Source organism: Protomyces lactucae-debilis (assembly GCF_002105105.1).
Source record: "Protomyces lactucae-debilis strain 12-1054 chromosome Unknown BCR37scaffold_15, whole genome shotgun sequence".
Classification (NCBI taxonomy): domain Eukaryota; kingdom Fungi; phylum Ascomycota; class Taphrinomycetes; order Taphrinales; family Protomycetaceae; genus Protomyces; species Protomyces lactucae-debilis.
Window position 1 is genome coordinate 247,000 of NW_024468007.1, and position 26,087 is coordinate 273,086.

The 26,087-nt window shown below is 51.1% G+C and overlaps 12 protein-coding genes across 12 annotated transcripts; 4 read left to right on the forward strand and 8 right to left on the reverse strand.

Moving 5' to 3' along the window:
• Nucleotides 1-52: 52 nt before the first annotated feature.
• On the reverse strand, nucleotides 53-709 carry BCR37DRAFT_394217 (FAD dependent sulfhydryl oxidase; the record flags this gene model as incomplete). The annotated part of the gene is made up of 1 exon (XM_040871428.1): nucleotides 53-709. One exon carries the CDS (start codon nucleotides 707-709, stop codon nucleotides 53-55), a length of 657 nt encoding a protein of 218 aa, XP_040723866.1.
• Nucleotides 710-776: 67 nt separating this feature from the next.
• BCR37DRAFT_95707 (armadillo-type protein) lies at nucleotides 777-5,319 on the forward strand. The gene is made up of 4 exons (XM_040872540.1): nucleotides 777-1,016; nucleotides 1,094-1,173; nucleotides 1,218-1,409; nucleotides 1,451-5,319. Exons 1-4 carry the CDS (start codon nucleotides 1,007-1,009, stop codon nucleotides 4,943-4,945), a joined length of 3,777 nt encoding a protein of 1,258 aa, XP_040723867.1. The 5' UTR covers nucleotides 777-1,006; the 3' UTR covers nucleotides 4,946-5,319.
• On the reverse strand, nucleotides 5,054-5,403 carry BCR37DRAFT_394219 (uncharacterized protein; the record flags this gene model as incomplete). Its single annotated transcript, XM_040871429.1, has 2 exons — nucleotides 5,054-5,236; nucleotides 5,278-5,403. The coding sequence occupies 2 exons, from the start codon at nucleotides 5,401-5,403 to the stop codon at nucleotides 5,054-5,056; spliced, it is 309 nt and encodes a 102-aa protein (XP_040723868.1).
• Nucleotides 5,404-5,809: 406 nt separating this feature from the next.
• Nucleotides 5,810-6,891, reverse strand: BCR37DRAFT_340341 (uncharacterized protein; the record flags this gene model as incomplete). Its single annotated transcript, XM_040867357.1, has 3 exons — nucleotides 5,810-6,583; nucleotides 6,624-6,778; nucleotides 6,825-6,891. Coding segments are annotated over 3 exons (996 nt in total), but the record flags the coding sequence as incomplete, so codon positions are not given.
• A 606-nt stretch (nucleotides 6,892-7,497) lies between these two features.
• On the forward strand, nucleotides 7,498-8,454 carry BCR37DRAFT_95859 (COQ9-domain-containing protein). Its single transcript, XM_040872542.1, has one exon. It carries the CDS (start codon nucleotides 7,602-7,604, stop codon nucleotides 8,409-8,411), a length of 810 nt encoding a protein of 269 aa, XP_040723870.1. The 5' UTR covers nucleotides 7,498-7,601; the 3' UTR covers nucleotides 8,412-8,454.
• A 4-nt stretch (nucleotides 8,455-8,458) lies between these two features.
• On the reverse strand, nucleotides 8,459-9,499 carry BCR37DRAFT_349759 (DHS-like NAD/FAD-binding domain-containing protein; the record flags this gene model as incomplete). Its single annotated transcript, XM_040867952.1, has 2 exons — nucleotides 8,459-8,760; nucleotides 8,821-9,499. 2 exons carry the CDS (start codon nucleotides 9,497-9,499, stop codon nucleotides 8,459-8,461), a joined length of 981 nt encoding a protein of 326 aa, XP_040723871.1.
• A 134-nt stretch (nucleotides 9,500-9,633) lies between these two features.
• On the reverse strand, nucleotides 9,634-10,470 carry BCR37DRAFT_394223 (uncharacterized protein; the record flags this gene model as incomplete). The annotated part of the gene is made up of 1 exon (XM_040871430.1): nucleotides 9,634-10,470. One exon carries the CDS (start codon nucleotides 10,468-10,470, stop codon nucleotides 9,634-9,636), a length of 837 nt encoding a protein of 278 aa, XP_040723872.1.
• Nucleotides 10,471-10,586: 116 nt separating this feature from the next.
• Nucleotides 10,587-11,114, reverse strand: BCR37DRAFT_394224 (translation machinery-associated protein 16; the record flags this gene model as incomplete). The annotated part of the gene is made up of 1 exon (XM_040871431.1): nucleotides 10,587-11,114. One exon carries the CDS (start codon nucleotides 11,112-11,114, stop codon nucleotides 10,587-10,589), a length of 528 nt encoding a protein of 175 aa, XP_040723873.1.
• A 216-nt stretch (nucleotides 11,115-11,330) lies between these two features.
• BCR37DRAFT_388508 (uncharacterized protein) lies at nucleotides 11,331-15,533 on the forward strand (the record flags this gene model as incomplete). The annotated part of the gene is made up of 2 exons (XM_040870633.1): nucleotides 11,331-11,387; nucleotides 11,436-15,533. The coding sequence occupies 2 exons, from the start codon at nucleotides 11,331-11,333 to the stop codon at nucleotides 15,531-15,533; spliced, it is 4,155 nt and encodes a 1,384-aa protein (XP_040723874.1).
• Nucleotides 15,534-16,005: 472 nt separating this feature from the next.
• Nucleotides 16,006-17,606, reverse strand: BCR37DRAFT_388509 (P-loop containing nucleoside triphosphate hydrolase protein; the record flags this gene model as incomplete). The annotated part of the gene is made up of 2 exons (XM_040870634.1): nucleotides 16,006-17,521; nucleotides 17,566-17,606. 2 exons carry the CDS (start codon nucleotides 17,604-17,606, stop codon nucleotides 16,006-16,008), a joined length of 1,557 nt encoding a protein of 518 aa, XP_040723875.1.
• Nucleotides 17,607-20,148: 2,542 nt separating this feature from the next.
• On the forward strand, nucleotides 20,149-22,488 carry BCR37DRAFT_381693 (docking domain of Afi1 for Arf3 in vesicle trafficking-domain-containing protein). The gene has a single exon (XM_040869744.1). It carries the CDS (start codon nucleotides 20,360-20,362, stop codon nucleotides 22,430-22,432), a length of 2,073 nt encoding a protein of 690 aa, XP_040723876.1. The 5' UTR covers nucleotides 20,149-20,359; the 3' UTR covers nucleotides 22,433-22,488.
• BCR37DRAFT_394229 (P-loop containing nucleoside triphosphate hydrolase protein) lies at nucleotides 22,481-25,979 on the reverse strand (the record flags this gene model as incomplete). Its single annotated transcript, XM_040871432.1, has 2 exons — nucleotides 22,481-25,864; nucleotides 25,905-25,979. The coding sequence occupies 2 exons, from the start codon at nucleotides 25,977-25,979 to the stop codon at nucleotides 22,481-22,483; spliced, it is 3,459 nt and encodes a 1,152-aa protein (XP_040723877.1).
• Nucleotides 25,980-26,087: the final 108 nt, after the last annotated feature.

The window sequence follows — 26,087 nt, forward strand, 5'->3', positions numbered from 1 at the left end:
ATGCGCCTCGTAGTTCATAAAGCAACTGCAATTGCAACTGCTCCGCTGGTCATCATGGGTCACACCTACCGTCCTTGAAGCCATCCTTCCACCGTTCTTGCCACAATTTACAGTCAAACTTCTCCTTGCCGAGTTTTTCATTGACCTCATTATGTGCTCGACACATCCATTGACCCAGTCCTTTCCAACCTTGGTTCAAGACTGGTTCATTGTCCTTCTGCGCCATCCAAGTGCGGAAGTCTTCGGCACAAACCCAGCAGGGGTAAAAATTTGAAAAGGTGCGAAGGAAGGCACTCATGTCCGTTTGTTGCACAGGCGTAGCCTTATTCGGGTAATTGGCAGCCATAGTATGCAGTAGCGTCCATGTTGACCTGCCTAGCAACTCCACATCCGGTGGACAGTTCTCAGTATCTATCGCAGGCTTGTCGCTGCTCATGCCAGCCTTTTGACTAGCAGCGGCTAGTCCCCCGGCAGCAGCGCCCACTGTGCCTCTATTTGATGTTCCGGCAGCACCTTCTGCAGGCGGATCGGCCCTGGGCCTCTTGCCAAAGCTAAAAGGATTCGGGTCAGTGCCACTTGATCCTTGCGGCTTCTTGCCGAGACTCATAAGATCTCTAAGGGAGTTGCATTGTCTGCAAGGCTTGCCATCAGGCCCATATACAATGCCGTCCTTCTTGTAATAGCCTTCCTTGAGAGGGAGCCCTGACATGCGCACTGGCTTCAGTTGTTGAAAGTGCTTGCTGCTGGCTTTAGTGGAGCGCGACCGCTTTTGGAGACAGGCAGCAGCACAGCGACCAAACGAGACGCACTTAAGCTGCAGGCCAACCGGCAGACGACCGCAGCGACAAGAGGAGAGAGTCCTGCACAGAGAGCAAGCACACGCTCGCGACATTGAGAAGATAGAGATCGTCTTTACAAAGGAGAGGCGAGCGCGTTGGGATACTGGGCGCGGCCGACAACTGAAGCGCACTTTCTTTGAAGACAGACGAAAGCTCCTGTCGAGGCCATGAGCGATGGTAAGCATTTCAAGACGCGTCAACGACTGCGTTCTTGGACATTATGTTTTATTGGTACAAAAGCTGACATGCTTCAGGTCTACAGCTTGTTGTCAAAGCACTTGAGGTCATTCACAGCCCGCAATCCAGCAATGCGGATCGACTGTCGGCTCAAAAGGTAAGGTTTTCACGGCCAGGAGAGTATGCATGCTGACAAGGCAGCACATCGACCAATTGAGCGGCGATCGTAACGCAGCCTGCTACTTTGGCTTCGAGCTTGCGAAACAGGACAAAGACATTGTTCGACACTTTGGTCTCAATCTACTGAGCAACAGCATTACCAAGGAATGGCATAACTTTAGTACAGCTGAACGCGACCAAATACGGCAGTGGGTCTTGATGCTATGCCAAGAGGTGCGTGTTTCCTGGATCTAGCAGCATACTAACATATTCAGTGCGTTCGGGAGACTGGCGAAACGCATTATATTGTCGAAAAGCTGGCTGCTCTGCTCAATGACATTGCAAAACGCGAATGGCTGCTTACTTGGGGCGACTTTGATGGCACCCTCCAACGGCTATGGCAGACCAATCATACAACACGTCTCGTGTGTCTCAAAACGCTAAATAATCTAATTGAGGATGTATTCCTTCACGATGACCCGATAGCAGCTCTACGAAGTCCCATCTTGTCTGCAGGTGTCATGACACTCATGGCCCCTGCCGATGTCGTTGCCGAGTTTTACGCAAATAATCCAACCTCTCTTGTACATGGCATAGCACAAAAACCAGGCTCAAAGGGTTGGCTACAAGTACTTGTTGAGCAACTTTTGCAAGATTCAGAGGATCAGGCTCTAGCGATTCTGCAAGTCTTGCGCTCAGCACTTGGCTGGATCATCACAAAAGCTATCATCGTCAGCAATACAATGTCAGCTGTCTGCCAGGCTTTGATGAACCCGAACGTCAAAATCTCGACTTGCGCAGTGGACAGCTTATACGTTCTGCTGACCCGGCCGCTACACCCCCATGACGACTTCATGCAGGAAATCTATACACTATACAAGCCCGAGTCTCTGCAAGCACTCACGGAGGTTTGGCGTCGCACAGCAGGTAGCCTTCAATTTCGACATCTGGACAATGCCGGTACGTTGCAGAATGAAGAAGCGTACACTTTACTCAAAAAATTGAGCGAGACCATTGTTGCTCTCGCATGCTTCAAGTTTGGCTCTAGCAGAGACAAGAAGCTTGAAGAAATTGAGCTTGCACATGTTCTCGACCTCGTCCTTATGACTTGGCAGCACAAGTCTCTGATCATCTCCGGCATGTCGCACAACTTTTGGTGTTCCCTGCTACGCGATGAGAAGCTCAGCAATCATCCCGATGTACTGTCGCGCTTTCCTCAAATGCTACAGATTGGCACACAGCGGCTTGTTCGCTTTGACGACGCAAAGACCATCATGCTGGCCCACTCCGAATTACAAATGTTCCTGGATATAGATATGGAGTCGCCACTCGAGCTACACGAGTTTTGCATCAATTACAGGCGCTTCGTTTACGACATCGTGCGCATGGTCGTATACAAGCGTCCCCGAGATGCACTCCTGTGGGTTCGCGAACAGGTCAAGCATTTCTTTGCTGAAGAATACGCGGACACCAACGTGGGTAGCTTCTGCACACGCACCAGTCCAATGTACCTCAATGTCGACGCCAAGTGTACGATGATCGAGGCCGCTATTCAGGGTATTATCCGTTGGCAAGACCGGTGGGTGCCTGCCACTAATCCTATGAAGGACTTGAATGGAGATGCGACTCCAGAAGCACGTGCGGCTGCATACATGGAACTACAGTCTATGAAGCGAGCGGAAGTTGCATCAACACGCGAAATCGTTGTTGCATGGTGTGCTGAACTGATTGAGCTCAACATCCAAGATCCGTTGATGCTCGGTCGTCACATCAGTGTCCTTGTGGCATTCGCCTCCTTCTTGGACGACCGGTCGGATCTGCTCTTCCGCATTCTCGAAAAGATCATCCAGACCATCACCCACTTCTACCCAATCGATGTTGCGGAAACAACCATGGTTTCAATACGGGAATTGCGTGGGCGATGCGGAACAGATATCCTGCGGCTTGCAAGCGCCCTCCCAGATCAGCTGTGGACTATATATCCTCAACTTGAGGCGACTGTTGACAAGATTTTGTCTGCAGAGCACGTCTCTGAAAACGATCAGACCACATTCAATGCTCTTCTGCTCATCATCAGCCAACGTGCTTCCGCAACTGAGCCAACAGAGAAGCAGGCTCACTTTGAGAAGATTGTCAATAAAGTATGCTCAGCCTGGGACAACAATGAGGTGACTGGTGCGCTCGCCAATTTCGAATCCTTCGCACAAGTCTTGCAAGTCGAAAAAGTGACCATGTACTTCCAAAGCAGACAGGTAAGGCTTCCGCGTCAACTTGACTCCACTCAGCTCGACACACAGGGTAAAGCTGTCTTGCAAGACTTGAAGGACGGCAGCCGTTGGTCGTGGCCGATTCGCGCTTCGCGCAAGTTTGTTGATGCTACGCTCGACACGCCCAGCGCTTTGCGAGACTTCGAAAAGCAGCTATGGCATCGTCCAATTGTTCACATGGTGCCAAACCTAATTCGACTGCTAAGTCGCATTAATGAATACTACAACCCCAGCAACTGGAAGTCCTTGCCGATCGAGATGCAGTTGATTGCTCAAGAATCTATCATCGAGCGATTCTGGCTTCACGGAGTCAGTCAGGTCTCTAGGGATGAATTTTTGGAATCCAGTGCGAAGACCTCCGACACTTGTCGCGAGCTGGCCCATCACATCGGCCATTTCCTTCGCAAAACACGAGAGTACTGTCTCGTGACTCTCGGCACCTACAGTCTTCTGGGGCCAGCATTTTACGATATTCCAGATTTGGGCGATGCATGTATGCAAGCTTTCTTTGGCGACACCAGCGGGACTTCTCTGCATGTGTGGGCTACTACCATCACCTCCTGCCTACGTCACCTGCTGCTGAATTGTCCGCGCAATCAGTACGAATCGTTTCTTGGTAAGATCATGGTGCCCTTTCCACAAATGATGTTGCAGAAATTACAAGCAGAATGGGCGAAGCTCATGGAACGCGGTGCATTGCAAAGTAAGGAGGAGGAAGGCACACAGCAAGAGAAGGATGACTATTCAGATGAAATGATGGAAGAATCACTGCTTCGACACCTGTCTTTTGCTGTCGTCAAGTTGTTGAGCGATCTACTCGCGCCGCCAATGCTGACGTTGCGTGCCGACCCGAATGCTGCCGGCGGTACTGCTCCTGCTGGAAGCATTCGTACAAGCCCATTGTCAGAGTGGCTTCTGCGTCAAGAAAATATGGTTGGTGGTATCGTGCTACTACTGTGCTTCTGCTTGACCATCAACGATACCCGTACATCTGTTCAGGCTGCCAAGGTACTTCGCAGTATTGTTCCGTTGTTGATGGAGAAGAACGACTTGCAACGATATGTATGCCATGAAGTCTTTTCTGCCACAATTCGCTGCATTCACGACCCTTATTTCGTTGCTGGACAAGGCGAGCTAGTCAATCTCCTCGCTCACATCTACTACCTTTCTCTTGGCAAGTCAACCTTGCCGCGCAACATTATCTTATCAATTCCACAAATGTCGGGCGACGTTGGTGCTGTGAAGGTATTTGAGGAGAAGCTGGCAAATGGCAAAAGCGACCGGACGCGACGCAGTCTTATGCTGGAGCTCCTGATGAACCACGACGTTGTTGGTCGAGAAGCTTACGGTCGTGGCGCTACGATGGTTAAACCAGGTGCAGATGTCTCTACAAAGGAGATTATTAAAAAGTTCCAGGAGAGCGTTACCTTGAAGAATGGCAATGCAGGGAACGACGTGCTATCCAAGGATCAAGAAAGTGGTATCGACAGGCTCTTTGACTGAAAAGGCAAATTGATATCATAAAAACTAAATGAGCATACACGCGATGCCGTGATGCCTTGGCTTGAAATCTGTACAATATAGACAAGAAAGTATCAACAGATGTGACGTTCACTTTGCCTTCTTTGCCTTTGTCTCTGGCTTGTTCTTGGGCGCGAACCAGGACGAGGAGTAACCCTTTGTTTCGCTATTGCCCCATGCTTCGACCAGATACTTTTGCGTTGAGTCGGCAACGCGCTCCTGCGAACGGCCCTTGACGCCGACCGTTGCGCCTGATGTCGAAACGTTGATGTTCTGACCGTTAGAGCTTGAAGCGACATAATGCTAGTGCGTACCTTCTTCTGCAGCTTGTCTTGCGTCTGTGTCATCACGTCCTGCATGACAACCCAAAACACCCGTCCTAGCGCGAGGCAGACGACGAGGATGATAGAGACAACGATGAGTTCCATGAAGACGGCCATGATGCGATGCGATCCACCTGGTTAACGATGACACAGAGTAAGGCTGCAACCGACAGATATGAGGTTTGTGGATAGCAGATGAAGCGCGCGGTGCTACCGTCGAACCTAAAATAAGCGAAGAGCCGCAGTCGACCAACGTCACGAGCTGGGAGCTACAGGCTACAGATACAGGGGCAGTCCAGAGTGAGATAGGCCGATGAGGCTCCAGAATTAAGACAGCTGAGCTGCTGGCGGGGCAAAATCAAAGACGAATTCTTACAAGTACCTACTTTTGAGTGCAACAGAAAGCTCAGAGGTCCATGACCACGTCTGCTGAAGGAACTGGTGCTGCCACGTCTCCATACTGCTGGACTGCGCCATCTGCGCCTGCAGCGGGACCTGTAGGAACGTTTGACTCGTATCGGACGTAAGACAAATTGAGTGGTCTGCCACCATACTGGTAGCCCGTGAAACGCTGGATGGACACCTCTGCGTGCTCCTGTTCATCGAATTGTACCACGCCCATACCCTTGGAACGTCCATTGGCTTCGTAGCAGATCTCAGCACGCGCAACAGGGCCAATGGTAACAAACAGCTCCACAAGGTCCTCGTCCGAGGTCGACCATGGCAAATTCTTGACGAAAATCGTGTCGGACGGATCACCGTTGCCCCAAGCATTGTCCGTGAAGGGGTTTGGCTCCATGGGCTGTGCTACAGCAGCAGGCTGTGCGTAACCACCGTCAAAGCCAGCGCCGCTAGAATGACCCCCAGAGATGCTATTGCCTCGAGGACGCTCATACGACCCACTGCCGCGACGATTGCCATTGTCTCGGGAAGCGAATTTGTCCTCCTTGAGCTCAATCACACGACCTTGCCAGTTGTATCCTTGGAATTGGGTGATGGCACGTTGTGCTTCGGCCACAGTCTCAAACAAGATGGTGCCAGAGCCCTTTGAACGGCCATCAGGGAGCTGTCCGACGTCTGCTTGGACAACCTTGCCAGCATTGCGGAAGAGGTCCTTGAGATCTTGCCAGCCAACGCTGTATGGTAGGTTCATGATGAACAATTGAGGAGAGGTTGTTTGTGTAATTTGAGGCACATAGGTAGATCGACTTGGACGAGGCTCAAAGTCTCGGCCTCCGCGACGGTCACCACGGCCGCCTCGGTCACCACCACGGTCTCCCTTGTCGGGCTCACGGTCCTATTGTTAGCATTCAGTTGTGTAAGAATAGGAAGCGTACCTCGCGGATGAAGACGTTGCGACCACCGAGGTTGGACTCGTTCAATTCGTCCATGGCACGCTGTGCTTCGCTCACAGTGGCGAACTCAACAACACCGCATCCTTTGGATCGTCCATCACGACCAGTAAGCACATCAGCATGAATCACCTCCCCAGCTACAGTGTGTCAGTAAAATTGAGGAATGACTTGCAGACGCCTTACCTGAGCGCATGAAATCCTTGAGCTGGCCCCAGCGGATATCATAGGGCAAATTGCCAACATACACCTTGCGACCAACTGCACGAGATCCTGTGGCAGCGCCGGAACGAGGGCGACCACCTCCGCTGCCGCCATGGCCACGACCGCGACCGGCAGGACTACGTGACCTCCGCCTGTTGCGTCGGTCAGGACTGGCGGAACGCGATCGTGAGTAGGAGCGACGACGGTGAGTTGGCGACCTACTGCGAGATCGTCGGCGGTCCGGGAGGATATCCTGGTCGAGCATACGCCTGTTATGTTCAGGTGACCTGCTTCCAATATCTATTTGAAACCATGTGCATCAGCCTTCGTCATTCATAAAGACAGTATGTGTGTCTCCTTCCCCGAGCTGAGCCTAGAGAGATGCTGCAAAATAGCCCACCAATCCAAGCTCACCCAGTTCATCCGTTCGATCGGTTCCAAAGACTTCCCGCAACAGCAAGCGCCTTCTCGTCCCCTCTCTCATCCAGACTATCCAGAGAACACAGGAGTTCTACCCACCTGACATCAATGCGTAATCTTCTTCCTATCCTTAGCTGCGTCTAGTTGTACGGTGTCCAAGACGAGTCGTCAAGTGACTCTTGCGGCGCTGTGTCGTTGAAAAGAGACTAAACACGTGCTTGGGCTCCTACACTGGTTACCAACTTACTGGTAAAACTGCAAGGCGGCGACTCTCATGGCCATCAACTGCTACAACTGACCTGAACATTGCCGTTGAGCTTGCTATTCGATCATTATTCTATGACTCTCGCATACAAGTTCAGTTCTATTTGCACATGCTCTCTCAATGCACGACCTCTATTTGCCGCGCCCAAGAAAGGGTTGACAGCTTACTCATTGCGAAACTCAGCTAGGATCAACTTCTTCCATACAGATGAGCATCCTTCTGAAGAGCTTTACAATCCAACGGAGCAGACTATCCTGCAAGCTGCAATGAAGCATGTGCCTGAGCATGGCTTTTCACTTGCTGCCATTTCGCAAGGTGCACTTGACACTGGCCATCTCGACATTACACGCAATCTGTTTCCTGCTGGCGCCTATGACCTTGTGCGATACTTCCAGACCCAAGAACGTCTGAAGCTCAAAGATGCGTTCAGTGGGGTGCAAGTAGATAAAGAGATCAAAGGGACCGGCCCGAGAATTGAAGCGCTGGTCAAGCTTCGCCTTGCTGGCAACCTGCCCGTTCGCTCGCAGCTGCAAGAAATGCTTGCTGTAATGGCCATACCAAGCAATATACCGGCTAGCCTCTCTCAATTGCACGATTTGTCTGATGAGATTTGGCATCTCGCAAGCACTCAAGAAGAAGCCACCAAGTCTGCGAATATGAATTGGTACACCAAACGTGCAAGCTTATCAACAGTCTATGCGACCACCGAGATATTCATGGCACAAGACTCGTCTCCAGATTGCGTTGACACCCATGCTTTTCTCAAGCGCAGACTGAACGACTTGCGCATGGTGGGTGGCAGTATCAGCGAGGTCAGTGAATTTGTCGGCTTTCAATTGTGGCAGGCGCGCAATATTTTGGCCTCCAAGGGCCTGAAATTCTGAAGGTGGGGACCCCTGGTTCGAGTATGGAGTGGCGTCCATCCATGAGTCTAAGACTCTATTAAATTTAGTGCCAATGGAAGCACTTCTATCGCATCCATGTTGATTCGTATGTCGCCTTTGGCTTCGCTGATCCATTTTTCCTCATCGCGTACATGCCCTTGATTGAGAATCGCCACTGGCTTGCCTTGCTGCCGACAAGCTTTGATGAATCTGAAGCTAGAGTACACCGCCAGGGAGGTACCCACGCAGAGCATAGAGTTAGCACTCTCCTGTGCTGTATCAGCAGCCTCCCTATTTGCTACTGGAACTGATTCTCCAAAGAAGACGACAGATGGCTTGAGAACGCCTGCTTTGCTCTCTGCAGCTAACGCACCCTCTGCATCAGCTGTTGCATGCCCCTTGGCCAAACAGGTTTTGCACACGGGATACCTGAACGTTTCATAGGTTACACCTGAAGAAGCTGGCAGGTCAACGTCGCCGTCTGGATTTGTTTTGAGCTCTTGTGCTCCTGAATCAGTCCGCCGTACTGGCAATGTGGCAGCTAGCTGCGCCCATGCAGGATTGAGTCTCGCCATATCATCTTGAACTTCTTGACGGTGTGTGATTGTATGACAGGTCAAACAGACTACTCTGTGTAGACTGCCATGAATCTCTGTGGTCCGGCCTGTCAACTCTGGATGACTGTACGTATGCAAACCATCGACATTCTGTGTAACGAATGCATTCACATAGTCTTTCTTGAGCAAGTCTGCACATGCGCTGTGAATGGCATTCGGCCTCGCTCGAGCAACGGGAGGGTACCCCAAAAATGAACGAGCCCAATATCGCTGCCTGAACTTGTGCCGCTCACGAAATTCATTGAAGAAGATGGGCCGATACGTCTTGTTGACTATATAAGTGCCACCTGCCCCGCGATAGTCAGGGATGCCTGACGGCGTTGAGATGCCAGCACCTGTCAAGAGCATCGTTCCTCTACCATTACTGTGTCCAGTCGGAGCATGTCTTGTCAGAAAATTGGCAAGGACTTCAGCAGCTTGCTGGACAGAAGAGATGGAAGCTGGTATTTGAATGACAGCATCTGTTCTCATAGGTCCATAGGGGACCCTCATCAGCGATAGACTAGGCGATTCTTTGGATGGCTACGGCTTTAGATGACGTCTACAAGCACACACACGCAGAGTGCGGTAAATTTCAGATGGCACTATGGGCTTCACACTTCAATCTACTCTCCTCCTGCTCGGAGAGATCTTCCGCCATCAATAACAAGGACATGGCCATGCATGTAAGTACAGGTAGACAGGAACAGAGCCGCCTTGCCCATCTCCATCGCGTTGCCCATTCTCTTTGCAGGCACTTTACTTTCCATCTGCTTGACCATGTCGCTCACACCTGCGTCTCCGGCAGCGACAATCTCGGACGGAAATAGACCCGGCGCAATGGCATTGACCCGCACATAGAGCGGACTGAGCTTGTTGGCGAGTATCTTGACGAGGTGGTTGAGCGCCGCCTTGGAGGCTCCGTAAGAAGCGTTACTGCTCTTGGCACTCCAATGTACACCTGCAATGCTACTCGTCATGATGATATTGCCACCAGTCTTGCTAGCATGCAGAGCAGGCAAGAACAGGCCAGCCAAGACGTATGGAGCGATAGTGTTGCATGCATAACTAGATTGCCAGTCTTCGAATGAGGTTGTTGTCAGCTGTTTGACCAGTTCATCCACGCTCAAATCATCTCGATAACGGGGGTCGATCTTGAGGATACCGGCATTGCAGACAAGGTGGTCTAGGGTACTGCCAATCGTTGTCGTGTAGTCGGCCACCAATTTCTCGAGGCCCTCCTTCGTCGAGACATCGCCCTGAAGAGTCGAGACTTTGCCTGTGCCTGTGCCTGTGCCTGAGCCGTCAGCGGTCAATGTGGATTGGGCTTTCTCCAAGACTGGTAAACGGCGACCAGAGATGATGACATGAGCACCTTCCTTGAAGTATTGCTGGGCCATCATGTAGCCAATACCTGTACCTCCGCCAGTGATGAGTACATTCTGTCCGTCGAGTTCACCCATCCCTGCTTGGTCTCTGGGAGGTTTTTGATGGTATGGGAGCATTAGGAAGAGCTCTTCGTCGTCGTCAGATTGCGGGGGCTGGACATTCAGATGGGGCCATCGCATCCTGAGCATCATCATCTGGACGCCATCGCACCGTCGGCACGTCGCACAGCGGCTGTTGGATCCATTTGCAAGAGCACCATGCTAATCTTTTGCAGGCCACCGTAATCACCTGGCCACTCCTTGAGCGTGGCTACATTGCCATCATCCTTCATGTCGGGAATCTTGAAGCCAGATTTGAATTCACTCATCTCCACATCATAGAGCATTTGCAGCTGATCTTCTCTAGAGGATCTTGGTCGTCCGGGTCGGCGTGCGGCAGCCAGATCTTCCTGCTCTCCCTTGTTGCGATCGATATAAGTCTGCACAAGCACTCTCGCCTGAGCATCATCGATGGTCGGACTATCACTCGACATGGCTGCAATCTTGAAAAATCCAATTCGATTGACAAATTTCATGTGCTCTTTACCGCGTTGGGTCGTGGCTGCGCTGATGCGCTCATCGCGAAGAGCAGCACGTTGAATCTGGTTGGCCTTGCGCGAATTAGGATGAGCTTGTTCCTTCTTCCCCTTGATCTTCTTCAGCGACAGGACTCGTGGCATGGTTGATGAAGCGTTTTCTCAGAGGTGGGCTCAAGAGTCAAGACGTCCAGGACCTGGTTCTAGTTCTCTGCTGCTTGTCGCCAATAATTTTGTTTGGTTGCGACTATTTCTCACGCACACGGACCGCGACCTCGACACATCCAAGTACACAAGTACGCCAGGAGCTGACGATCGGTCGGCAGCTCATCTTGTCAGATCAGACTGGCGTCGCATTCGATGCAATGGTACAATGACCCAGTTGCGTCGTCTGGGAATCAATATCGGCCTGGCAAGGTATGTAACTTCGTGCGCCGCCATGCAGACTTGTTAACCTGACCATAGAGCGCGCCTCGACTGTTGCAGGACTTGTCGGTGCATGAGATTGGCGGTCTCATCCTTCCCAGCTTTCCCGAAACGCTACTTGGTCCAGGTCATCAAGGCCCGCGCCATGAATGGATAGCTGATCTCCCAGCTGATGGCAAGTGGGAAGAGGGTAAGCCGCTCAGTGCATGTTGCTGGCGGACGCGAATGCATGCGAGCATGCTGCTCGAGTACCCTGACAATGCCGAGCGATCAGAAAGCTGTAAAGTACATGGCAAGCTACACCACTTCCAGCTTGACGACGGGGAGACAGTACTAGCGACTGACTCGTATGGCAGGTATGAGAAACTGGCATATCGTTGCTCTCGTGGTCAGTGTCGTGCTCAACTTCTGATTCAATTGCGCAAGTCTGAGCTGAGCCAAGCAATCATCGACGATGTGCTCGCCATCCGGCCTCTAGCAACTTTTGCCTCAGGGCCTCCATCCGCCGACACCCCATCAAGATTCTCTACACTCATGGCACTTGAATACTTTCTCAGGCATACAGCTGGGTTCCAGTCATCGCCAGCCTTACCGAAACCTCGGGAGATTTCTGTGAAACCTGGAAGTCACTTCATGAAGCGTGTCGGACGCGAGCCAGAGATTTTGGCGCTCATGAAGGCGCTGAGATTCAGCCTCAGGCCCGCTGATTGGGATGGCAAGTCTTATGTAGACGAAAGCGAGATCGTGCACGAGATGGACGATGCAAATGAAGATGAAGCGATTGAATGGCTTTACTTTCCACCTGACCCAAGACAGCCCGGCATTCGTGATTTCCTGCGTCGTCTGCGCTTAGAAATGCAGACCTTGGCAATGTCAGCCAAAGTAGCTTCGCCACGGGATCCCTTCACGCACAGCACATGGAATGTTTCGCATGAACGCGCTGAAGCACGCTGGCTTATCCTCATGGAGGCCGAAGAACGCTTCTATACAAAGGAGGCTGTCCCTTGGATGCACGATACGAACTCTCCAGAAGAGCTAGCGTATGCCAAACTTGGCATTACAGCAGCGTTTCACGACTCGGCCATTCTTGATTTTTACGAGTTGCAAACTTGTGCCGATCAACGCAACCGCTCCTGGTACCTAAGTGCACTCGAGGCTATCGCAACACAGCGCAAAAGCGAAGCTCTTCAGATGGAGATGACCCAGCAACGGTCGATGGGAGTCTACACCAGGCAAGACTTGGCCAGATCATATGCGTGCTTACAATCCATCGCTTCAGATGACGATGAGACGCTGATTAACATTGCTGCATCTTACATGCTCGACGATGAAAATGAATCGATGACGCGCCGCGTTCGCGACGCCCTTGCTATCATTGCCGAAGAGCGGGACTCTTCAGTCATACGCAAGTATCTCAATGCGCCTCAGAAGGATTTCGCAGACATCACGTCTGCTCTACAATACCTAGGAGCTGAGGCAGAGACGGACGAAGAGATGCTCATGTTCCTTTACAATGATCGGAAAGACACCAATGAGCAATTGGCGAGGTCAGCACTTTCGACCATTGCAGACGAGCGTCAAAGTACGCGACTTCGGCGCTTCCTTGATCTTGGTGAAGACGTCCCACTACCGAGTGTTAGGTTCACTTTGCCAGAAGCTGCAAACGTCAACAAAGCGATTGAGGATTCTGAGCTTGAAGTCCTAGACCCAGACCTCGCTTACAGCCGCCTTGGCGTCGATGATAAGTCTGTGGACGATGATATGTTGCTAGCTTTGTTTGAGATTCGCCAGCTTGACGACCCTGACTCTGCGGCTGCGCTTCGCAAAGCTCTTGAGGTGATTGGAGATGTGAGAAGATCTGCGACGATCCGAGGATTTCTCTCTGGTGACAAGACAACAGTCGAGGCTTATCAGGCGCCAGAAGCCTCTCTTGATCGTCCTGTAGGCATGGAGAATATCGGCAACACATGCTACCTCAATTCCCTGCTGCAGTATTACTTCACAATCAAACCACTGCGAGAGGCTGTATTGCGCATGGAAGATTTTGCTGAACAAGAGCTCACGGATGCAGTTCTCGCGCAGAAGAAAGTGGGAGGACGTCGCGTAACAAGAGAAGAAGTTGAACGTGCTCTTCGCTTCATGCGAGAATTACGAACACTCTTTCTTGGTCTCATCACCTGCAAGGAAGCCAGCTTAAAGCCTTCAAAAGCAGTTTGCTTTCTCGCTCTCGTTAGCTCACGTGATGAAGTCAAGGCAGCTGAAGACGATGTATTGGAAGGAGTCAGTCCGACTCGCCTTGTCAAAGGCACCGGCATAAATTTGCCCGTGACGGACAGCAACCAGATGGTGCTCTTCAAGTCTCCCTCACCTTCTATCCCTATCGATCCCTCGTTCTCCGACACAGTGATGGGTGAAGACTTAGAAATATCAAGTCCGACCTTGTCTGCGCGCTCCCCGAAACGCAAGCTCATCACACCGCCCTCAGAAGGCGATTTACCAGCCGCTGCACGTCCGCGGGCCAATTCAACCGAGCCTATGGATACCGAAGAGGACATCATTGATCAATCGGCCAGCACATTAGTGTCAGACCACCCGCCTTCATTGTTAGATATGGGTACACTTGATGCAGGTATTCCTTTGGTGGACGATCACGGTCTACCTCCTGCATATCAAGACGTTTGGGAAGATATTGGAACAGACGAGGCGAAATTGTCCAGCAAGGCTGATCCACTACCGATCGTGCCTCCACGCATTCCAAAGAGAACAAAGTCCTCCTTGCTATGGTCCAATTCGAGTGATTGGGGCAAACAGCAGGACGTTGCTGAATGCATCGACAACGTCCTGTTCCAGTTGTCCGCAGCTTTGAAACCGTCGAGAGGTCACCATCCCGTTGACGGAGAACAAATGGATCTCGTGAAGGACTTGTTCTTTGGTGTGACGCGACAACGAATCAGTATTGCTGGCAACGAGCCAAAAGAAGAACGCTTTAGTAACACCATTGTCAACTTGGAGCACGACGGGCAGTCTCTGTACGATGCTCTTGATGCGGTCTTTGATGCCCGTCCTGTGGAGCTCGATAACAAGCAAGTGTACCTCACTTCTCTTATCGCCGAGGCGCCGACATTGTTTCAAGTTCAGATTCAGCGAGCAGACTTTGACAGGACAACCATGCAAGCCATTAAGAAGAACACCTATCTGAAGCTCGACGAGACAATCTACCTCGACCGCTATATGGACACGGAAGACGCGGACTTGCAAGCGCTGCGCGTCCAATACGCCGAGCGCAAGCGAGAGCTTTCCAATCTTCGTACAGAACGCACAAATCTATTGGCAATCAAAGAGAAGCGAAAGGCTGCAGATGAGGCTGCCAAGATTGAAGTTGCAAAGGCAGCAGCACCAGTGCAATCAGCGTATACAGATCACGACTGGATTGCTTCAGCGCGAGAGGTAGCATCTGATGATGGAATTGACGATGCACACATGCAAAACAGTGGTATACTCGATGTCGATGCGCCCGGTCACAGGTCGGAGTCGGGTCGCCACGGCTCTGTACACGAGCTGGCTCAAGCAGGTGACAGTGCGTCAGTCATTCGCGAATTGCCAGACGAAGTGCCAGAGACGCAGCACTTGGAATCCGTGCAAGAGGCGGAGGCGGAGACAGAGCCACTACCAAGTCTGGAAGAATTGGACGATCTGCTCGAAACCAACGAAGCTCAGATCATGACCCTCTCAGCAGCGGCCTTGTCCATCTTTGACGATGTGCCTGCTGATGAACAGCAGATTCATGATGCACCACCAAAAGATCTTCTAGACTTCTCTTCTGATGCTCCAGCGGATAAGCCTATTACGACGTCACATCGGCAGCATGCCTACCGGTTGTCCTCTGTCTTTATGCATCGCGGTGCCGCCGACCACGGACACTATTGGATTTTCATCTATGATTTTGCCAACGCCAAGTGGCGCAAGTACAACGACGAGGCAGTGACGGAAGTCACAGCAGATGAGGCGGTACACCGTAACTTGACTGGAATGACAGAAAACCCTTACATGTTAACGTACATCAGGGCAGATGCGGTGGATCGTATCAGTCAAGCGCTAGTGCGTGACTGGAATGTTGAAGCGGACAGCCTGATATGAGAGGGACATGTAGTTCATGAGAGATATAAGCATTTTCACAAGCCACGCATTTTGAAGAGAGATGACTTGATACGTAAAGTATTGAGGACGCGCCCGATCTAGGAGAGCACTAGACAGTCGCGTCTTCGTCTCGTCTATCAAAAGAAAAGCAAAAAGCGAGGATGATGTAGGGGATTGGCGAGCATGAATGTGGTAATTTGTTGAAATTGAGGAGAGCTTCATTGTTCTCAAAAAGACTTCACCAAGCTGTCGACACTTCGATGAGCTGATTTGAGAAAATTTTGCTGAACTGCCCAGATGGAGCAGGTGGATAGATGAATTGGTGGGATGATTGTGTGAGTTGAGCGTTGTCATGATAGAGGGAGACGATGCGGGATAGAGACATGGAGGAACTTGTGCTTGCATTGAGTCGGAGGTGCAAGACACTTTGAAATGGTAGAAATAACAAGAGCAAGATGGCAGATGAAGCGCGTTACTGGGGTCGAGCTTGACCTTGACCTTGGCCTCCGCCTCGTCCGCCGCGCTGTCCGCCTTGCTGGGCATAGCCATTACGTTGGCCGCCGCGTTGGCCATGGACCTGCCCTTGCTGGCCTTGTCCGAACTGCTGTTGTTGGCCTTGTTGACCACCACGCTGCTGCTGTTGCTGCTGCTGCTGCTGCTGCTGCCGTCTCTCTTGTTGCTGCTGTGCTTGCTCAGCGGTCTGTGGCACACCATGCTGCAAAGGCTGCTGCTTGGTTGGCTTTTGAGCACCTTCTCCCGAGTTGATGGCAGAAGGTGCAACATAGAGCTGTTTGTCAATAGTGTTGGGAATTGGCTGTATTTCAGTACCAAGTTCTTGCTCAATCTTGTACAAATTGAAGCGGTCTTCCCAAGACACCAAATTGATGGCAAGACCCAGGTGACCGAAGCGCCCCGATCGACCGATTCGGTGCAGATAGGTTTCAGCGTTCTTGGGGAAGTCAAAGTTGATGACCACGTTGACGGCTTGGATATCGATACCACGAGTGAGCAAATCTGAGCACACGAGGTTGCGTGAAACACCATTCCTGAAGTCGTGGAAAACACGGTTGCGGTGAGCCTGGAGCATCTTGGCATGCGAGTAGAAGCAGGAGTAGCCGAGCTCAGTAATCTTCTTGGCGAGCAGCTCTACACGGTTTGTTGAATTGCAGAAGATGATACTCTGGTTGATTTGCAGTTTCGAGAAGAGTGTGTTCAAGCAGTGAACCTTTTGCTTCTCCTCCACAAATGCGTAGTACTGTGTGACACCACGTAAGGTCAATTCATCCATAAGATTGATCTCGAAGGGCTTGTTGAGATTGCGGTCCATAAAGTCCTTGACGGTGATTGGGAATGTCGCACTGAATAGAGAAATTTGACGATCCTTCGGGCAATGGGCAAGCAATTGCTCAACCACAGGCGTGAACTCGGGACTCAATAGTTTATCTGCCTCATCCATGACAAAAGTTGGACATTGGTCAAACTTAGCGATGCCCTTGTTTGCGAGATCCAATATACGACCTGGTGTACCGACAACAACGTGGATGGGGTCATTGAGTCGCATAATATCCTGTGTCAGACTAGTACCACCAGTGGTCACCATGACATTGATACCCATGTGTTTGCCCAGTATCTTGCACACCTGGGCAGTTTGTAGCGCAAGTTCTCGTGTCGGAGTGAGCAAGAGTGCTTGGATCTTGTTAAGCTTGACATCCACCTTTTCAAGTGACGGGATGCAGAATGCTGCTGTCTTTCCAGTTCCGTTCTTGGCTCGCGCTAGAATATCCCGACCAGTCAGAGCTACCGGGATGGCCTCCTCTTGAATCGGAGAAGGCCGTTCGAAGCCAGCCTCGAAAATGCCCATCAACAGTTCGCGCTTGAGGTGCATATCCGCGAATTCCATACCCTTTGTCGCTGTGACATCCTCTGTTTGTGGTCTCGTGTCCTTTGCGGGCACGTTCAATTTTGACTTCCAGTCATCGTTGGAGGAGCTGTGACGGATTAGCATCATGGAAGATACGCAGCTTGAACGGACCTGATAGATGTCTGTTGCATTTGCCGATTGACGCTGTCCATTTTTGAAAATATGGGTTGGTGGTTGTATTTGTGGATTTGGCTAGCACTGAAAGGCCTTTCGTGATGGTTTGCCTGTCGCAATGGTCGATAAACACTTGTCGATGTGGTGTTCGATATGGGGCCCTTGATGTGCGCGTTCGATGTCTCTTGAGTCTTGACAGATGTACGTCCTGGCTGTGCAAGTGTCGCTTTTGCTCTTCTTGTCCGTTGGAGTTTGCACGGTCCACGTGACTGGCAATGTCGACTACGGAGTACTACTATTCTACTAAGCCAGCAGCGGCTCAACATCATTAAAACTACAGGCTACAATATAGATTCAACCCAGTAAGACTGCGGGAACTTGTCTCTTTCGCATTCATACATCTCCAAACTCATTCGTCGGTCTTGTGACCCAACCATGCTCGTTGTCCCACGACGTCCTCATCTTCTGTCCTTCTGGTGCCTCGACATGGAATGGATCTGAGCTACCGTCTTCAATAGATATACCAGCTGATGCCGATGTGTACAACACGAGGCCCGACTTTGCAGGCGTGATCACTTTGACCGAAGAGCATGCATCGATCGTGATGCTGTAGTTGGACGAGCTCGAGTTCTCGTGAGGCAGCACCAAGCTTAGTCCTTGTGAGTGCACAACGTCTGTAGAGCCAATTACACCGCACAGGAGCAGCTGCGTATCTGAACAGTGCTCAATCACCAGCTGAGCCAGTCTGCCGGCTTCAGTAAAATTTAGTGTACAAGCTTTGCATCGACTGATCAGATAAGGCGCAGCTCGGCCTTTGCTGGTGAATGAACGCTGCTCGCCAGTGAGATGCTCAATAATCTCTTGCTTGGGCCGTGCAGCTAGCAGCTCTGGCAGAAATTTGGGCAGCGGCATAGGAGTAGCATTTGAACTTGTAGTGCAACTGGTCATGCCATTTGTCCAGACAAAATTGCGCTGCGACTTGATCGCTGTGTCTGACTCAAGCAGTCATAAGTAAGTTTCCACAAAGTCCGAATGTCGAGTCATGCCCATTCGCCCGGCATGCATCACAATACTTCCTTGCCTTTTGTATGCGAGGCGGCGCCTCTTCAGGAACCTTTCCAACTTCGAATGGTATTTTGAACAATTTCTTGAGTTCATCAGTCAATTCTGGAATGGCGAGCGGCCCATGTCCTGTCGTTGCAGCTGATTGTGTAGACTTACCGAAGGCTGACGCTGATGTTCCAAAGGACTGTGGCGAAGCAGCCTGAGACTGCTGCCGGCCTCCGAAAGCTGAAGTTGGCTGATTTGCTTGGCCAAATGCACTTTGTGATGCAGTCGACGCACCGAAAGCGCTCTGGGGTTGCGAGACTGCCCCAAAGGCACTCTGTGGTTGCTGAGATTGGGCTGACTTGGTTGACTGTGTGCCAAATGCACCCTGCGCCTGAGCTTGCCCAGTGACAGCTTGGGATCCAAAAGGTGCAGTACTCGGAGCAAACGCTGATCCAGATCCAGATCCAAATGCACTAGTCTGTGTACCAAATGCACTGCCGGTGTTTATTGACTGCCCAAAAGCGCTTTGAGGGGCATTTGTCTGGCCGAATGCACTTGTTGGCGCGTTTGTTGGACCGAAGGCACTTGTTGCAGCACTAGTCTGTCCGAATGCGCTTTGAGTAGGAGCAGTGCGGCTTGCCTGTGCAAATGAGGTTTGCGAATTACTCGCTTGGCCGAAAGCGCTCTGTGGCGTGTTGGTCTGACCGAAAGCGCTTTGGGGTGTACTTGTCTGGCCAAAAGCACTTTGCGGTGTACTCGCCTTACCAAAGGCACTTTGTGGTGAGCTGGATTGGCCAAATACACTTCTTGGCGTTGAAGTTTGTCCGAACGCTGATTGTCCAAACGCGCTTGTATTGGCACTCGTTGCAAAAGGATTCAAGGCCGGTTTAGCAGCTGAAGCATCGAATGCAGAATTACCTGCTGAGGCGAATGGGTTCAAGCCCGACGCAGGTGCTCCGAATGCGCTTTGCCCAAATGCACTTTGCGGCGCACCCGTATTAGCAAAAGCGCTTTGGGGTGTGCTAGCGACACCAAATGCGCTTTGCGCCGCGGGCTTACTGAATGCTCCACCTGATTGTGGCCCGGAAGCAGAGGATGATCCGCTAGATTGTTGACCAAAGGCTGTAGAGCTACCAGGTTGCTGCCCGAATGCAGACGGTGCGCCGAACGCTGGTTGACCAAAAGCAGATTGCGCTTGAGCAGGTTGCCCAAAAGCTGATGGCTTGTTGGTTGCAAATGGATTGACAGGTGCTGACGGTGCACCAAAGGAGCTCTGTCCGAAAGCACTCATGGCTCAACAGGAAGGTGCTGAAGCTTGGCTAAAGGGAGGGAGCTGTGCGAGGCAGACTCCGATAGAGACGCAGTCTTTCTGTTATTCGCAAGAGATAATTAAGAGCTATCAGGCATACGGAGCAGACGACCTTCTCTGCTTCGAATGTCGCAGCTGCTCGAGCTCGAGTCTTGTGTAGTTTCGAAGTCTGGATCTATCGCTTGCAGCCAGGATTGCCAGGGTTAGTCAGACAATAACCACATGTCCTTCCAGCTGCAGGAGCTTGGGCCTGCGCAGCGAAGGGCAACAAGCAAGCCATACCTTCCATACGTCAAGCTGACAAACAAAGAAGTATGGGAAGCCGGTCTGCCTGATTCTTGAATTTGATATGCACGCGCCTGTGGCACTTCCACCTTGCTCTTAGGATCATCTTCTGTTTCCTATTGGCCTGGCTGCAGCTCCCAACTTGCTATGGGTCAAGTACACGTAGAATACCTGCTGGTCGCAGAATTTGACATCGACAGAGGCCCGACTATCGCTCATCAATACCCTGAAGTACTGTCACGCGAATCTAATGTCCTGGCAGAGCTCATGCTGCCCGATCAGACACACGTCAGATCAGAAGACTGGACAATATTCTTCTTGCAACGTAATGCTATTGCAGGAGATCCACTGCTGAAGATCAATGAGCATTCCGAGTCTTCTACGGAGGATTCAGCTGAGGACAACCTCTTGTATGTGCTCAGCCTTGTAAACACAAAGCACGACAAGAGTGTCAAACGTGGTGCGCAAGTCAAAGCCCTGGCGATCGTCACAAGGCACGCCTATCTGCATGTCTACAAGCCAGTACTCCTTCTAGCTCTGGATGAATATTACAAAAATCCAACGCTTTCAACATTGGAAGTCCTCTACCAGTCTGTCAATGCCATGGACCTATCGGCCATGCCAAAGTTGAATGAGCTTGAAAAGTTGATCTTGGTCGCTTCCGATCAAGATGCTGTCCTGAGCCAGCACACTGAGTCTACCGATGACAAGCGGCACTCTGACCAATCGGCAATTTCATCGCCAATCTCAACGGTTTCTGATCGCATGTCACAAATGCTCCTAGGGAATACCCAGAACAGCGGGCCTGCTTCGCCAGGCGTACCGGGCTATCACAGAGACACTCAGCACTTTTCGACCTTTGTGGACTATCTCAATGTCAAAGTGCCCGTGCGGATTCCGCTCGCCACTTTTCCAGAACTGGTCGGAGACTTCTCCATCATCCAGCTGATTCAAATCTTTACAAAGAACGCTTCCAACAATTCGTCGTTCCAGATTTTGCATCCTGAGTTGACTACGAGTGGCTCGTCGACGCATCCAGTCATGGTCCTCATGAATGCCCTGCTCACTCAAAAGCGGATTGTCTTCTTGGGACTAGCCAGGCCATCAGGAGACGTCGCCCAGCATGTACTTGCTGCATGCGCTCTTGGGTCTGGCGGATGTGGCCTGCTTCGTGGCTTCACCGAACGAGCCTTTCCTTACACCGATCTAAGTAAGATTGAGGAAGTGATTCAGGTTCCTGGGTTCATCGCTGGAGTGACAAACAGTGTCTTTGAGCTCCATCCCGAGTGGTGGGATATTCTTTGCAACCTGGATACAGGAGCAATCACTATATCAAGCGAGCTACAGGATAGCTTCGTCGAGCCTTCGCCAACGAGTTCTGTGTTCAATTTTACTTCGTTGGCCCATGGCGTCAATGCAGCCGACGGCGTACGGAGTGTGTCTCATTTATGCGACTACAGCGATGCTGGATTCATGGCGGATATCGAAATGACTATTCAAGAACGCGCGTCAGAGCACACTATGAGGATGAAGTTTCGCGATTGGACCCATCGCCTCGTCAAAACTGCTGTTGCATATGAACTTGACAAGTATGGCCACTCAAATTTGTTGCCACCGCGTGAAGTGGTTGATCAATTTGAACTTGCTGGGACTGGATGGGTATGGCCAGATGAGCAGTCAAAACAAAGGGACCTTTTGAGTAATGCAAGCCGTATCGAGGGCTGGAGAGGTACAGAAAGCTACTTGAAATTTGGCGAACAAAACACAAGATACTGGCACAAACAACTCCGTGCTTCGCGTTCAGCGGATGCAGCCATTGCAGCGACCGCACGGATTGTCTCTCTGGATCTTTGGTACCAAATCGAACAGCTGCGCGTCTTGAGCCATGACAAATTGACATTGGACGAGTCTGCTCGAATATACACGACTTTGGCAAAGGAGGTACGTACGCCCTTGCAAGTGACTGAGTTGTTGTCACTCTGTCCGTTGAGCCAAGGAGGTTTGCAATGGCTGGCACATGGTTGTTGGCATCCAGATCATCTTGCCAGAGTCGCTGCAGCCGAACTGCTCGAGCGCATTGAGGAAAGTTCCATTGGTGTGCACTTCATTGGAGCTCTCAACATGTACTTTCGTCGCGGCTATCAACGACTGAAACAAGAGATTGCAGCCAACGTTCCCATTGAATTTGAGGCTCCAGCCATATCGACAAACGGCATCTGAAGCCAGTGAAAGAAATTTAACATTGAAAAGATACATATAATGGAAGAATTACGCTGAAGCTGTTAGCCTATTGCGCATTGTGCGAGGATCGTGGAGCATCATGATCTTTGTGTATTTGTCCTCCTTGACTCCCTGCATATCTTGAGGTGTAATGAGGATGAATTGCTTATCGGCACTTTCATTTGTTGACTTGGTAATCATCGACAGTGCCACAGTTCGATTGACTGCATCCATGAAGACGTCAAACTCGTCGAGTGCGCGAATAGGACAGTTCATGGCATCCCACATAGAGAGCAAGAGACAAATGGTTGTGAATGACTTCTCTCCACCAGACAGACCCTTGTTGTTGCCACCTGCAGCATTCCTGCCACGCTTGCCTTTTGATGCACTGAGCTCAGATCCTTTCGCAAGCAAAGCCGCAGCCTCTGCAGACTCCTTGGTCGGGCTGACCTTCATGATGAGCTGCTGAGCTTTATGGTCGAACCTGATCCTGCCCTTGTAAGATCTGTTGCTGAGATGCTGCTGGAAATTGTAACGCACACGCAGGCAAATCTGCTTTCTGAAGCGCTCACGCTCGGTGATGCGCTGATCGAGGCATTCGGTGAGCATATCAACCAGCTCTTGCAATTCTTTAATATCGGATGTGGCGTTCTTGTATGCCGTCTTTGCACGGTCCAGCTCAGATGCAATCTCGGCGACACTTTGTCCGTCAAAGTCCTTCTGCAATCGCTGCAACACTCTTGTCTTGGTATTCAAGAGCTGATTAAGCTGTGCCCGAGACTTGGTAACCTCCACGCGAGCGCACATTTGGGACGCCATGCGCGTGATATTCCGCACCTCAATGTCTTGCTCCTTTTGGCGTGCCTGACTATCCTCCAGAGATTTGCGATACTTGGGAACTTGATTCCTGTAGTGGTCTGTATGCGCCTCAAGTTGTGACATTTGATCAGCCAATTCATCCAGCTGAGGTGTGAGTCCAGCGAGCTTGCCCTCAAGCTCTTTGAGTTCTTTGTCCGCTGCAGTGAGCAGAAGCTTCCGTTCAAGCTGGGCTCTGTCGAGCTCTGCCCTCTCCTCTGATAGAGCTTGATAGGAGTTGTCGAGCGTTATTTGAGCCTGCTCACTCACTGCCAGGTTTTCAAGCAGACCACTCAACTTGCCATCATCCAGGACATCGACCTCATCGAGCTGCTCGGCAATCTTGCGCAATTCCGCTTCAGCACGAGAAATCTTGCGAACATTGCCTTTGCGCTGTGACTCGCAATCCGCAAGTTGCTTGGTCAAGTCGTTGAGCTCACGACGAAGTGTACGGGAGACATCTTCAGCCTCCATAAATTCAGCTTCCATGCGCTTCAAACGTTGCTTCTCTTGTTCAATCATGGCGGAACTCAATGTCGTCAGCCGAAATTGACCATTCCATTGATCCACTGGCGAACTGCTAGAAGAACCAGCAGCACCGCCGCCGATACGGAAACCCTTTCGTGGATTATCAGCCGAGATGGCATACGCACAGTGCGCATGAGCGGGTTTGCTTCGCCCGTTCATCAAGTCGTCTGCCTCGCGACGATCCTTGATGAGTAACTGATTACCCACGCTGTGACTAATGAGCAACCGGCGTTTGACACTCTCATTTGACCATTCAATGGCTCGCAAAATTGTCAAATACTTTGGGTCAGGCTCGTCGACTCGGAATGGGCTATCGTCTGTCGAGAAGACAATGGTCGATGAGCAATTCACACTTCGCATGAGGTTCTGGAGCTGCATTTTGTCCTTGTAAGTCTTCACATAGAATGAATTGAGATTCCTGCCAAAATAGTTCTCCACGATGTCGGCCCATTCGCGATACTTGAGCTTCATTGTCATTCCAAAGGGGCCAATGGGTTTATGAACCCACTTATTACGCTCAATGCCATCGAGAAGCTTTTGCATTCCGTCGGGATAGGCACGAACGCCGTCCTTCTGAGCCTCTTTTTGCTGGTTGATGTGCGCTTGCATCTTGAATGTGTCTTCCTTGAGTGACGCCGCGCGGCGGCTAGCATCGGCCAAAGCATGCTCCTTGCGCTCTCTGTTGCGAGCAATCTCCTCAGCTTCAGCTGCGATTGAGTCACCTAGAGCTCGCACGCTGGCGAGGTTGGTCTCAATCGTCCTCTTCTGCTCTTCAAGATGCTGTACACGTCTGCCAGCAGCATTGGTCGCTTGTGCTTCGCGTTCATCATCAACGGCCTTTTGACATTGAATGACATCGCGCTTTGCTCGCTTGATTTGATCCATCAAGTCGCGGTTATCACTAGCCAAGCGCAGCAATTCTTCCTTGCCAGCGTTAACTTCCTTGAGTATGGCAGCCTTGCGATCTCTAATTGGCTGCAATTCAACTCCTTCGATCTCGCTGCAACGAGCTCGGAGTGCAATCATCTGCGAGCGGATTTCCTCCAGCTTGATCTCGCCCTTGCCGACCTTTTCTTCGGCACGACGGAGCTTCTCTTCATACTCGGCAATTTCGCTGTTGTATGCATCTCGTGCTTCTTCTGCTTCAACGACCTGTGCCCATGCCATCTCATCCTTGATTGCATCAAGTTCTTCATTTGTTTTACGGGCACTCTCGGTGGTGGCAAACATCTTTTCTGCTGCGTCAACCTGCTCCTTGAGGGCAGCAACACCTGCTTCGCGCGTCTCCAAAATAGTCGTCGTAGTGGCAATTTGCTCGTTGAGCAGGTTGTGGTCTGCCTCAAGCTGTGACATGTCGATACCCTTCATGAAGAGCGCATAAAGCGTTGTCGGCGTGGACTGCGCAAGGAACTCTCGAGCGAAATCCTGAGATAAGATGTTCATAGGGTTGTCGATTTGCAAACCAAAGTGGTCGCAAAGCTGATCTAAATCTTCTTTGCGTGAGCCATATCGCGTGCCGCCAGATGACTTGAGGGCATAGGAGCCACTGCCGTCGAGTTTGAACTTTCTCTCGACGATGATGCGATCGCCATATTGTTTTGGCAAGAAAGCATCTTCGCCTTTATTGCGCATAACAATGATGATGGTCGCTTGAGAAGCACCATCGCGAACAAGTGACTTGACACTAGTTCCTCGTCCACTTGCAGCAGCTTTACCGCCGAGACAGACGGTGATGGCTGTCAATACTGCACTTTTGCCAGATCCGTTCATGCCCACGACAAAGTTCAGGTTCGGACCGAGTTCAATCTTGAAGTGCGCATGACACATAAAATCAAATAGCTCAATGCTTTCAATGGTTCCTGCTTCAGCGATCTTCGAGTGTTGAGAGCTTTGTGTTGTTGGAAGAATAACTTCTTCTTCCGCATCAATATCTTCGTCATCGTCGTCTTCATTCTCAGTCTCCTCTGGGGCGCTTTCGACGTCGTCCCCATCCTCTTGATTGTCGGCAGCTTCCTCGCCAACATATTTATTGCGACGGACGCGTTTGGTCTATTGTCAACATGCTACTCTTCTTGCAAGGAAGCAATACAGGAGGTGTCTCGTCGACATGTATTTCAAACTCTTCGTCGCCGCTGTCGTTACCACGCACCCGGCGGCCGGGCATGATGTTGAGGAACGGCTTGCTTGGTGTGTTTTTGTCTTGTCGCGACGTGAAATGCATTTTGGGTGGAAAGTTCGCGTCGCGAGGTGACTGGGCACGTGTAGAAGAGAC